This window comes from Macadamia integrifolia, unplaced genomic scaffold, assembly GCF_013358625.1.
Source record: "Macadamia integrifolia cultivar HAES 741 unplaced genomic scaffold, SCU_Mint_v3 scaffold823, whole genome shotgun sequence".
Classification (NCBI taxonomy): Eukaryota; Viridiplantae; Streptophyta; class Magnoliopsida; order Proteales; family Proteaceae; genus Macadamia; species Macadamia integrifolia.
Genome location: NW_024870550.1, coordinates 426,112 through 440,399, shown reverse-complemented (window position 1 = coordinate 440,399; position 14,288 = coordinate 426,112). Strand labels below are relative to the sequence as shown.

General features: G+C 36.6%; 1 protein-coding gene across 10 annotated transcripts in view; it reads right to left on the bottom strand.

Annotated features, from left to right (window-relative positions):
- LOC122070094 (GDT1-like protein 5) overlaps nt 1-4,612 on the bottom strand; it is an 8,288-nt gene extending 3,676 nt beyond the window's left edge. For 3 of the 10 annotated variants that reach the window (XR_006137670.1, XR_006137669.1, XM_042634192.1), the window contains exons 1-6: nt 2,675-2,904; nt 2,411-2,568; nt 1,922-1,981; nt 1,769-1,816; nt 771-859; nt 613-649 (exon numbers count right to left, since the gene is read on the bottom strand). Coding sequence is in view for 8 of the 10 variants with exons in the window: in XM_042634192.1 (XP_042490126.1) it covers nt 613-649; nt 771-859; nt 1,769-1,816; nt 1,922-1,981; nt 2,411-2,568; nt 2,675-2,744 (462 nt within the window). In the remaining 2 variants the exon portion in view is untranslated. The other 7 variants (XM_042634194.1, XM_042634196.1, XM_042634197.1 and 4 more) reach the window with 7 other exon arrangements.
- Nucleotides 4,613-14,288: the final 9,676 nt, after the last annotated feature.

Here is a 14,288-nt window from a genome sequence, read left to right as displayed (position 1 = left end):
CTTGGGTTTATATATATTTTATTCATCCAAAAAAAAAAAAGTTTAGAAACCATTCATTGTCATTCCATCATCAACAGAGATAACCTGGTCAGTAATGTAAGAGGAAGCAGGTAGGCAAAGGAATGCCACCAGGATCTGACACCTCCTTGGGCTTTCCTGCTTCTTCCTGTAGCCTCAAAAGTCCTTGTAGACATATGACACCATAAATTTTATTCATGCAGGAAGCTGCTCATATGATACAATATATCCACTCATCTTACCTATGTTGACTATGAAAGAAACATTTGTAATGCAGTTTAATGATTGAATTTTTTTTTTTGGAAGGGGGACAGTGGACACGGACTTTTATCCTTGTACCATGGCTCTCTTTATTTTTCATTCTTTATAGTGATAAAATGAAATAGAACCGAGAAATATTTCTTTTGACATTTATGAGATGTTAAATGCAGATAATGAATATCTGCAATGCAGCAATAATTTTGCAATATTATATTGTCAGGAGATTTCCTATGTCCCAACATGCGTCAATTAAAGTCTAAATTTCCACAATAAACTTCGATTGGAATAACTAAGCACAGAAAGGTGTTTGGGGGTGGGGGTGAGAGCACATACTAATTTTTCTTCAACCTCCTCTAACTCATCTTCATCCCTGTTGGGATAAGAAAAATTGGAAGAAATAAAAAAATATAAAATATAAAAAGATGGTAATGATCATGAAACAACATGCAAAAGCCAAGAACTTTAAGGTTGAAGATGAAATAAGCCATTACCCATCTTCAGTGAATCCTTCCCATAAAGACCAAAGCCCAAATATGAAAAACAGTAAGGTGGTTGTGTGATGTGCCCATTTACGCGAAATCTGTCATCCATAATCACATTACAACATTGAGTATAGTTCACAATTGAAATCTGACAAAAAGGATAGTGTTACTAAATCAAAGATAATATGTAAACAGAAACCAATCAATTGGGTTCTTCATAAAACCCATAGACTACAATGTATTTATAAGACTTTTTAAAATCATAACAAGCAGCTCCTTGTATAAAGACTAATTATAAGCAAGCCCCCTTTACTAAAGGCTAATTACAAGCAAGTCCCTAGTCATGAATATAAATATATATATATATATATATATATATACTGTACTGCACTTCTTAACACTTCCCCTCAAGTTGGAATATAAATGTCACCCAGGCTCAGCTTGGAACTACAACTCTTTCTGTTCGTTCAGTAGACTGAAACACTCTAACCAATTGAGCTAGGTAGAGGACTTTTTCTTTTGGTCGGGTAGGGAAGCTGTGAAAAAGTACTTGCATACTGGCTTGTGTTCATGCTATTGAAATATCCTGGTGTTTAAGTAAAACTTGTAAGGTATATAAATTAGTATGAGCTTTTGGTGGGTCGAGTCTCTCATTCATTCTTCTTTAGATCTTTATATTTGTATTTCCTAATTATTAATAGTTTTCTTAGATTCCTATTATATATACGATTTATTATTATAAAACTTTTTTTTGGGTGAATAAAAAATACATTACCAAGAGGACAAGCCCAAGCTCAGAGAAAAGGGGCAACATTATGGTGGAGCTACGCTTGGGAGCTAACGATATGACGATTCCTAGGGGAGGTCCTAATCAATTTGATTGAAATGACCATTTGACAGCCTTACGAGCAGTAAATGTAGAACAATATACAATAATTGAGCAAAACATAAAGATCTATTCTCTATTGAGGAATAAATTGTTTATATCATTGGCAAACTGATTTTACCAGGCTTGGAGCTGCCCAACCAACAAGAACAGAAAGAATAGTCATCAGCTGCAATTAGTAACAGTTTGTATAATCAAAAAACACTGAAGAAATAGGAAACCAGAATGAAAAACTTAAAATAAATAAATAATGAAGGGTAGGAAGCAGGCTTACAACTGAAGATGCCAGGCAGCCTGCAAAAACAGGACTCCTTGGGTTGCGCATAGCCAAGATCTTAAGACATGTAACATTATGTCAGAAAAAATCAGAATATTCTATTTTTAAAATTAATGTTTCTAATTTCCTGTCCTGACTTCTATAAACTGGACCATAAAGAAACAAATTCAAGTGACTGTCAGCAGAATCAGGGAAACAAAATAATTAAAGAAATTGTGATCATATGCAGCAGCATTGAGCAGTGGGCGAGCCTGTGGCACAACGTTGCACTATTGCGACATGTTGGTCACAAGTTCAAAACTTGGAAACAGCCTCTTCAGTGAAGCAGGGAGTAAGGCTGCGTACACTTGCCCCTCCTAGACCCTACAGTAGTGGGAGGCTCGTGCACTGGGTTGCTCTTTTATGCAGCAGCATTGAGCAAGAATTTCTATTTCTTTAGATTCTAAGCTAATGAATGATGACTTCAGTGAAGGAGCTGTTACTTACATTTAACCGAAAAAGGGGGTATGAATTGATGAGGAATCTGTTACTTGTTTTCTTCAAGGGACTTATTTTGGGAATGCTTGAAATGGTGGCTGTAGGAACTTTTTGTACTCCTTCTGAACCTAGGAACATTTGGATGCCTCCCCCAGCAATTGGAGTAGCTAATTTTCAAAGTACCTTAAATACTTTATAAAAGAAATGAAAAAAAAAAAAAAATGGGCACCATCTCAAGCAGGCACAAAGCCACAAACATAGAGGTGTGATTACCATGTGGACCATCTAGACTCACAGCTATCAATGAGAACTTAACTCTACAGAAAGGAAAACATAAAGTCATCAAATTCCATCAAGATTTTCAACTATATGGATGGGAAAAGAAACTTGCTTCCTCAGAAATTTTGCAATAGCAAAGAAACATTATATTCATGGAGAAACAAAGAACCATGTATGATGCAAGATGAAAATTGGGGGTATCTGAGTGTATGTAGATAAAAATAGCTTACAAAACCTGATCCCTCTCGAATTTCAAAGAATCCGAGATCTTTGGATCTTCAAAGCCTCTATGTTGAATAGTCCAGAGATTTGATTTCACAAGGGAGAGGCTGAAGATGGAGCCCTAAAGAGGAAGAGGAAAAGGAAGCCTCTCTCAGAGAACAAGAAGTCAGGTTTGGGGCAAGGGAAGCGGAAAAGGAATGGGAAGGTTGAACAGGAAAACAAGAAGAGTAAAAGGAGGTTAAATGCAGTAGGTGGTAGTGGTTTGAATTTGGGATCATCTGCTATTGTAGAGGAGAACCGGCAAGATAAACAGAGACGAAAAACAAAGAACAGACCAAATGGAACTTTGCAGCAGAAAAGAAATGGATTCTGACTGTGACAAGTTTAGCTCTTCTTTAATTAAAAATATAGAGTGGGAGTGTGGTATTACAACAGACCTATGCATGGTGTGGGAGTTGCAGAGGACAGTATGGAAGAGAGAGAGAGAGAGAGAGGCGTTTCCACATTACTAAACACATTTTTAATTTGCAGAAATACTTCTCAAGAATCAATAAAACACTTCCATCTCAGAAACATTCCTTCAAAACAGAAGAGTTACCAAATACTACCCTAGATTTGTACCCGCTCGCTATTCACTAAGGTTATGTTTGGATGCCAAGACAAAAGGTATTACAAAACTCACAATTACACGATGGGTTTTTTTTTTTTTTTTTTTTTTTTTTTTGCGGTGTGTTTCATTTCTCTTATTAAATTCAAAATTTTTTCTTTTCTTTTCTTAACATCCAACAGTAAAAGACCAAACAAGTGAGCCACATATGTAATAGTGGATAAACTTGTCTATTCATTTTGGACAAAAGAGCCCTACCTGATCACACAGGTCAAGCTAATGCCCGCGACCAACAGGAAGGGGCACACGGGAGCATCTTCAACGTGGGTAATCACGGTCTTTTCATACTCGCTGTTGTGTAGATGTAGATACAAGCGATCATGTAACATTGTTTTTTCCTATGATTTTTTAGGGACAGAGTTTCTTAAAAAACAATGTAAGTTGTGTGGCCCCTACACCAGGGTAGGCCTAATGAGCATAGCCTACCCTGGCTCCTAGCCTCTCTCTCTCTTCCTATGTGAAAATGCATCTCTCCCTTTACTTTGGGGAAGAGAGAACACACACAGGGAACAAGTGAAAAGAATTCAGAAACGCAATCTCTTACCCATTAAAATGAAAGAAACCATCTTAGCAAAAAAATCATAAACACAAGAAAGAGTAGAAATACAACAATCATCCACTCACCGCAGCAACGCAGAACGTGTAGTCCCCAATCTCAGAAAGCACAGTCATTGCGAGGGACTTTGTTAAACCCTGCAATCACAAGAAAGGAAGAAGGAATCATTAATGACCACTCTTTTCTACCCAGTTAGCTTCCTTAAACTTGATCACTTCAATACCTCTAGAATTGAAAAAGTCATGTTTGATCAGTTGCACAGAGAGAGAGATAGAGCAAAGGGGACTGGAAGAGCAGAAACTTGGGAAGGTCACATTCTATTTGATCTCTGAAAGCAATACTTGTGACTCGCCCGGCGTTATCTGATCAATTAAAAATGGATAATTTGTGCGAACACAAAAGTTCTGACTCGCCCGGTGTTATTTAGTAAATTAAAAAAAATAATAAATACGATGAAGATCTGTGGACTGGTTGTTGATTCTGAGGTTGAAACACTTACAACAGAAAAATTGGAATGTGCTGTGAGTTTTTATTTATTTATTTATAATTTATAAGAAGTGCATTGACCGTCTGGTCTAACTCTTTACATTCTGGTACACCTCTCCCATTCTTATATGATTCCACTCAATCTCCCTCTTAATAGCATAGGTCTTTTAAATAAGTGGACTCCATGTGTGACAACGATGAGAGTGGTGTACGAGAACATGATCCATGCTCTTTGGCTCTGGCATTCAATTCAGAAAAATCAAGATTTAGTATATGATATACGTACTATTATATTGCTCCATTGATAATACCGATATGTATCAATCATATCAGATCAAAACATGGTTGTTTCAATAAAAATGATCATTCATATCATATTGATCACAGTCAATGTTGATACAAAGTAGCTGATACAACTAAGAATGTGAATTTGGAATCAAAACCGTTTATCGAAATTGAACTGATTCATTTACACCGAAATCGTAAAATAGTTTAGTAAATGGTGCGGTTATGGTTTCAAGTTTCAGGCCGATTAGCTAAACGGGTCTGATCGGTTATAACTGCGGAACCCGTTGGTTTCAAACGAAATTGAAACTGTTTAAACCGAACCGTTTAAACCGTTTAAACTGATCCAATTAATCCGTATAACAATTAAATAAGGAAGGGGTAGTAATCCATATAACAATTAACAATTAAATTAAGTGGCCATCCTGCTTTGCTATGATTTATTGTAATTCAATTCAAGTTTAGGCTTTAGATCATGAACTTGTAATCTATATATATTACTATGTTATTATGTTATCATAGATGGTGTATTTTGGCTGAACCACCTGTCATTTTAATATTTTATGCTGTAAAATGCTGGATTTTGATGTTGTATGATATTAGTTCTAAATGTTTGAGAATGACCATGCAAAGAAATAGCACTAGATTATCAAATTAAGACATACCATCGTTAATATAGAGTCTCTTATTTGTGGTTGCCAATTATTTTTTGATAAGCTTATGATTTTCAGTTTAGAGATGATTGCAAGTTATATCAAATCGATTGTGAACTGTTTTACAAACTGTATGGAATAAACCGAAATCGAAACCTTTTAAAACCGAGAAACCGATACCGTTTAGAAACCGTGAAAACCAAAACCGTTTACTAAACGGTCATGGTTTCATAAAGTGGAACCGTTTAGTAAATGGTGTGATTATGGTTTTAGTCAAATAAATATGAACTGAATCGATCTGCACCATTTAAATTAAAACCGAATCGATTAACACCCTTAGATACAACTGATGTTAGATCTTAATTCAATCCCTTTTGCCAACAACCGATACAATATCAAAATCAATAACTAAATCATCTTGTGCAACGAATTAACCTGCTAGTCCAACATTCTATATTGCAGTTGTGCTTATGTTTCACTTCATTGATTGTTAGGCAGTCTGGCCACGGAGCACTCAGTTACGTCATACGGCCCTTCCCATCCTAATGATGCTCAAAAAGCGCAAACATCTAATCTCATTCTATTCGAATTATTGAATCTCTCTCCTAGTTAGTAAGTTCCCGTATTATATGTGTATTTGAATGTTTTATTCAAAAAATCCGTAATTTTCTGAACTAATGTAAAATCTCATATTATACGTGGTTTTTATACATCTTCGTATTATACATGGATAATACGTGTACAAATCGTGACCTTAAACTTCATTAATGCATTTAGGTTAGAAAAAAAAAATCCCTCGTCCAGTCGTCCCTCCTGGCCTCTCCTATCTTGCAGCGGTTTGGTGACTTTGGTCATTGGTCGGACGACGAGTGCAATGGCGACAACGACAATCTCCCTTCCCTATCTGTGAATGAAATCCTCTCTCTCTCTCTCTCTATGGATGCAATCTGTGATCCAATGAATTTATTAATTCAAATCTCAGGTCTATTTATCACCAATTTTTAAAATCTGATCACTGCGATTTCGAAACCCATCTTCATCATGACCAAATCAATAGGGCGATTTAGAGTTTCTGGTTTTCTCAAAACCAGAATCGTGGGGTGTAGAACTTTATTTTCTTTCTTTTACTTAATGCTTACTTGTATACATTGATGAAAGTTAGTGATGTGATGTTGATTTTTGAGTAGTTATCCAAACCATTAAGAAAATCAGAATCATGGGGTGTAGAACTTTATTTTCTTTCTTTACGTAATGCTTACTGGTATGCATTAATGAAAGTCAGTGGGGTGATTTTGATTTTTGAGTAGTTATTCAAAGTTTCAAACCAGTAAGTTCATGATGAAGATGATGGGTTTCGAAATCACCCCATTGGTTAAGTAAAACCACCAACAACCCTAGTGGTTTAGTAGTTATTCACACCAAATCAATGGGGTGGTTTTACTTAATGCTTACTTGTATAAACAAATTATGAAAAGTTCATGACTAGCTATATGAGGATTCCCCCAAAACACAGGAGATTCCTAGATTGTCTTTTCCTTAATTTTATATCCCTATTAGATAAGGTTTGATTTTGATTGGCCCGAGCCATTCTTGAATTGAGCATCTTTGAGTTCATAACAGAATTATAAATAGGAAAATTTACTGTGTCACCCTCTGGAGAATGCCACAATTATAGGACCACCCCATATGTTTTACTAAATTATATTCAACCCCCTACTGTAAGTTACTGTTAAGGAATATATCTTATATGCGGATGTCATCAATTATATTTTATTTTAAATATTAAAATGCCCTTAATTTTCCCCCCAAAAAAAAAAAAAAATCTAATCCAACAATTGTTGAACCTCCATAGAAACAGAAGAACCCAAAAAAATAGCTTCGATGATTGTTCTCTTTACCTCAACCATACGCAATCTTCTCCATTCTCTCTCTCTCTCTCTCTCTCTCAAGCTTCGAACGCTTGTGAGCTGTGGACTAAACCTCTTCGTTATTTCAAGGAAACTTCATCTTCCTCGCTTTCTCTCTTTTTCTCTCTCTCTCTCTGCTTACAAACATGGGAGGGGACTCGGGTGGCTGCATGGACGGCTTCTTCGACGGTGCCTCTGGCCTCGTCTGCTCTGTGTAGTGATTCTGATGAGGTAATTGAAAGGAAAGAAATCTGCTTGGAGATGAAATCTACTTAGAAAACCATGAATTTTGTGAGCAAAGACGTTGGTTTTAGTATGAAAAGGTCCTCTTCTTTTTCTTCTTCTTCTTCTTCCTCTTCGTCTGGTGTTCTGGTGGAAGAGGAGAAGGTAAGGGAAAAGGGTTCGTGGTGGTGGTGGCTAATGTGCACCTGAATGGTGGGTTTTTCAGCTGGGTTTCCATAGGTTCCCTTTTGATCTTTCTTTTGTGTTCCGAGTGGGTCTCTAGTGTTTGGCTCTGTTGATGGGCCCTTGCGTGGAGGAAAAATGGAGGGAAGAGAGAGGTCTCGCAAGCAGTTCTGGAGAGCTGATTAACCCAACTCCTCTCCTCAATCTTGACCCTCGTCTCGAAGTCTCTTCCAAAATATGAAATTGTTCTTCGCCTCTATCGTCGACGGTGCCCTCTGGTTCTCGTTGAACAGCTCGTATATGAAGGCGAGCCTTGGTCATTTCCGGGTGCAGAGGTTGAGGTGAAGGGATCTCTGTTGTTGCCGTCACCGCCGTCGCTGAGGAGCTCATACTGAATATCGGAGGTTTTGATGGCATTATCGAAGAGATTATAGGGAGGGTATAACGGTCATTTTAATTTGACACATAACAGTGATTGACGGTAGGGGGTCTGAGTATAATTTGGTGAAACACAGAGGATGGCCTTATAATTGTGGCATTCTTCAGGAGGTGGCGTGGTAAATTTACCTTATAAATATATGCAAGGTTATTCCAGGCTTCCAGCCCCCACGATTTGAGGCAAAGGGAAAGGTTGGATTTTACCTTTGGTTCTTTGGTGATTCAGTACCTTTCTTCTATGGTGATTCAGTAGATGCCCTGTTGGTGCTCTGTTTTCTAATCTGATTTCTTAAATATGGGTTTGGAATGTTGTTTGGGATTTTTTATTTAATTGTTATTGTTAACCTTGCTCTAATCCAGCAAGTTTTAACCATTGAAATCAAGAATTATGAAGTACTGTGCTTCTATGAACCCCTGTAGACTGAATCAATTTTCTTTATTCACATTTTAGAAAATTGTTAAACCATCAAATTGCTATTGTTTTATTACATCAGTTCCATATTGAATTCTGTATAAATATTTGAAAACCTTAATATCAAATTCTGGTTTCCTATTAAAATTTCAGTTTCTTAATTTTAACAAGAATTCTTCCTCAAATCTGACCATTTGATTATTATGAAACTTAACTGACCTGAAAGTGTGGTTCTTTAGCATGTGATTATTGTAAATTCTTAATTAGACATAAATCTTTTTTTTTTCTTTTACATGTTAATTGACTTCTAATTCCATCTTTTTCTACCTTGGCTTGTTTATTTGTTAACATCTACAAGATTTGGTTTATTGTTGATTGCTTGGTATTATAGAAAATTTATTATTATTTTTTTTATTTTGTTAATTAGGAAACTGAAAAAAATGGTTAGACAAAAAGATGAACTGTGGAAATATGTGGATGATTTAAAGGGACGTTTCAAATGTAAGTTTTGTAATAAAGAGTTTCCCAGTGGTATTTCAAGAGTGAAATACCATTTAGCTTGTAAGAAGGGTAATGATGTTGGAATATGTAGCAATGTGTCTAATGATGTGCAAGCTGAGGCACTTCGGGCATTAAGTAAGGAAAACAAGAAGACTAAAACTGGGGAAAGTTCTACTGCATGTAATGTAAGTAGTGAAAGACATGTGGGTCAATCTTCAAGCCTCCAACAACTGTCAGTGGATGGAATGTTTAAATAAAAAAGTAAAGATGAAGTTGATAATGATATGGCTCAGTGTTTTATTTTAAATAATATTACATTTAATATTATTCAAACCTCAAATTGGATTCAAATGGTACATTCTATTTGTTGCTATGGTCCAAGTTATTCAGTAACTTCCTATTCTACATTAAGGACCAAACTACTGCAAAAAAAAAAAAAAAAAAAAAAAAAAAAAAAAAAAAAATGTTGAAGAGTATGTTACTTCAGTTATGGAGTCATGGTCTATTACAGGATGCACCATTATGTCTGACATGTGGACTGATATTAAGGAACGTATATTTATTAATATTATTGGATACTCACCTAAAGGGGCTATTTTTCTCAATTCTTTTGAGTGTTCTGATGTTTCTTAGACTGGATTATTTCTCAGAGATGTACTTGAGCCTGTAATAGAAAGGGTTGGGTCCGAGAAAGTTGTTCAACTGATTTCAGATAATACTTCCAATTATAGAGTGTCAATTTCTTTGATAATGGAGAAGTATCCCCATATTCATAGGATAAAATATGCTGCAGTGCAGTTACCATTGAAGGACATTGATGCAGAAATCCCATGGGTAAAGGAAGTATTTGAAAAAGCAAAGTTGATTGTGACATTTATGTACAAGCATGGAACAGTTTTAGCTTTAATGAGGGAAACCACAAATTACAGAGAGTTGAAAAAACCTTGCAAGACTAGATTTGCTTCTAACTTTTTGGTGCTTAAATCTATTCTTAAGGTTGAGGATTTGTTAAGAGTGATGGTGGCATCAGCAGAATGGAGGGCCAACAGGCATTGCAATTCTGAAATGGGTGCAATGGTTACTCAAATAATTCAAAATACAGGATTTTGACTGAATGGAATGGATGTGTACTCTATTTTAGAACCTCTTGTTATAGTTCTTCGTTTGGTTGATGGTGATGGAGCTACTAATCCATTATTATATGAGGCTATGCAAATGGCAAGAAACACTATCATAGATCGTTGTAACAAAGACTCATCAAAGTATAAGATGATATTGCAGTTGTTTGATAGTAGAAAAAAATGAAAACATATTAAACCATGTGCATGTAGCTGCTACTTTTCTCAATCCTTTGTTAATGTGTGAGGGAAAAATTTCATACTACAATGATGACGTTGGGGAAGCAATGGTTCATATTGTAAGAACAATGATTTTTCCACATGATAAGAAGTAATTTGTGACGGAATTGAAGAAGTATTACGAGAAAGATGAAAAGCTATTTAATGATATTTCAAAAGAAATGATTGATTCTCATCCACGTAAGTAAAAATTCCTATACAATTTTTGTTATTATTTCATTGCTCTTTAATTTTTTTTAATTTGATAATAGATTTGTTTTCTATTCTAATTTGATAATAGATTTGTTCTCTCTTAAATCATCTTTGATTTTTTATTTTACTTTTTTCCAAAGTTTTCACACACTTCTTTCTCAATATCTTTCTTGGACAGTCAAGTGTACATTTTCAATGCAATCAATATATAGTAATTGGGACACATTTAATATCACTCCCCTATACTCACCACATATTTAGTTAAAATTCACCTAGTAAAGCAAAGTTCTACCCTTTCTTCTCTCATGATACTTTAAATATCTCCATTTTTCCCTCCATCTTGTATCTCCTTCACCCCATGTTAGGGACCTTATAGTAATGTTGATTGTTTTGGGTTTGATATCGAATCATCGATTCTAGTTGTAGAAATCAAATTTTCTAGAAACTACTTTGAAAAAGCATATTCGGCGAGTTCAACATTGATGATGGCTACAACGATTTTGCATTGCAATCATCACTTGTCAAATTATGAAGAAAAGAAGGGGGATTTACTATATATGGCTAGTGTCACTCGTCACTTGTGAGAGAGGGGGTAGGGCAGGAGTTACAGAGATGGAGGGGTAACATGGATTTTTAATTTATTAGGGAGAAGGAATGGTAGAAATATGCTTTCCTGGGGAATAAGAAAAGAAGTTTAAGGTAGGGGACTTTGAGTAAATATAGGGTGAGTGTATGAGAGTGGTAGTATTTGCCCCATACTAATTCTAAAACTAGCTAAAGTAATCTAAGGATGATCTATCTGGTTAGTAAAAAGGTTTGATCATGGTCCTAGAAACAAACTGGTGTTAGTTGTTAGGGCAGAACGATTGTTAATTATGAGGGTATGTTAACTATAGTGCATACTATGGGCTAGAAGTGGATGTAGGAGTGAGGGTATTTACAATGAGAATTTTATGGATGAATTCTCTAAACATTAATGCCCAAAGATGGGGACATAACCAATATGTCAATTAACAGAAAGGGTATACAGAAGGGTCGAATGTAAGACATTACTGGAAGGTCAATTGACTACACCAATAAGAAAAAGGTTCAAGAAGTATGAGTGAAGCCAATAAGAAAAGGTTCAAGAAGCCTGACTTCACTCATACTTGTAGTGTGGCTTGTCAGACTTAGTGCAAATCTAAGTTCGAAAGATATCAATAACAATGTATCTAATCATTCAAATGTGCTCAAATTATCATTTGGCAAAGGGAATCTGGAATACTTCCACTAAAATAATTATCTAATGCAAAAATGGTATTAAAGGGATGAAAGATTCCAAAAGAAAGTGAGATCTATCCTATCAATGTCACACCCCGCTTCTCAAAGCCTTGGTTATGTAACCTGGACACCATTCAGTGGCCAACCAATCCTTCAGGATCTCGATGTGGTACTTTAACAACACAAAACTTAACAAGATAATCTTGAAAAATCATATAGTTTAATAAGATCATACTGTAATTACAGGCTGACGAACTACTAGATGCTATCATTGTTAGTTACAGACCTTGTATTGAGATCACCACGCAAAAGTATAGTATCAGAATACAACTTGTAATTACACAAAAAGAATCAAAAGAATGGAAGATAATGTCAATCATCCTCGCAAATGCCTAAAAGCACAGCCATCGCAACCACAGTCCAGGTCATGTTCCACGTCCTCTTGAGTCCAAGACTCCTCTACTACGCTAGCCGGTGCCTCACCCTACTCAGATGCCTAAACACCTGTATCACCATCTAAAAAAAAAGGTAATAAATGTGGGATGAGCTTCACAAGCCTAGTGAGGGGTGGGGGCATACAGGCATACACAGACAATAATGATGTAATGATATGACAAAAAAAAGTCTCGTTATGCGGCATGCATCTTTACAAGATATTACACCTAGTCAATCATACTAAGTCTGATAGATTGGTATTAGTGCTACGCAGCGTAGCTTGTATCCCCTTCTCCAGTACATCGGTACTTTGGTGATACAAGCTAGATGCAACATAGGAATTAGTCAGTCCTAGAATGAACCTTTGTTCCCCAGCCAACCCCTAGGTTAATAATCCCCCAAACTGCACTAGTCACCATAGATGCACCTACAGCTATGCCGTCCAGCACCCATGTATGACAAATCACACACCGTACAAAGGACATGGTATTATGGAATGAACGAACTTTCGACTTGCCCACTAGGATTAGCTGATACCTATTCCCCTATTGGTGAGGGATTATAGCACCAGGATTGTGATCCTAGTCATGCATGCTCTATGTGTATATAGTCACACCAACAACAATACACACGCACCCAGGGCACACGATACGGAACACCCTCGGCCTCATCGTGCCCCTCACCATCCATACTCACACCTCATCCACATACTCACTTTCCACACTCTCAACACACACATGTTCATAATCTCACAGCACATGATAAGATAAAGTATAATTAAATATACAATATATCATCACAATATGAGCATATACGAAAAAAATTAAAGCGAAAACACTCCACAAATAAAAATCAAACACTCACTCAACTAATAGTTGTGAATTAGTGAAGATTAACAACTCCCACCAATCCATGTATTCTCACCATGTAAATATAGTTTAACTTTACCAAAACATGCATAGAAGTTAGTCTTGTGTTCCCAAAATACTCCTAATGTGGAGCATCAATGGAGGAGGATCCTCGGCGTTCACTTGTCCTACTTGATTTCTTTGACGTCCTTATCCTCCTTGAGTGGTGGGAGGAGGAGGAGATAAGGAATGCCTGCTACGTAGATTCATGGTTCAAGTGGTGGCTTGATTAGTAGCGTTTCCCCATGGATGGTGTCAATTTGTTGCGGCAAGAAATCATCCTAAGCAGTCATAGAACTTGCATAGAGAAGAAAACACAAGAGAGTGTTGGGCTGATCTAGCAAGGGACTCTCCAATGCCTAAGCCAGATCTCTCTGCAAACAGAAATTCCAATAAGAATGGAAACATGTCGATCCCTTGAAAGGGAGGTTTACCTGGGTATTTATAGTTGTGAAATAGTGGCAATAAAGACAGTCCCAATCTAGTAGCTTCCTATTTCCAGTAGAAGTCCACGTATGGCAAGAGTCATAGTAGGAAAGTGAATATAGAGGATGACCGGTGTCATGGGAGCTCCACGTATTGACCATAACCCAGGGCATGGCTAGATATCCTTCTCTCTAGGAGGGTTCGATATCCCTTCAACAATCGTTTCTGGACAAGGACGAGTTTGCTTCTTGCTTGGAAATCATGTGTCGGATCTGGATGGTCCACTAAAGTGCATTGTGATAGAAGAAAACCATAGGACTAACATGCAGAGGGACACGTGATCAGGTGGCTCAATTTCCAAAACAATTTATTCCAAGCAACCCGCTACATGTCTTGCTTGCGGTATGGTTAAAGGAGAGGCCTTGGATCTATCATGCGGTCATGGTTTTGGCGTTGTCTAGAGCTATTAGTTGTTCAGGTGTCGCGCAATTCTCAAA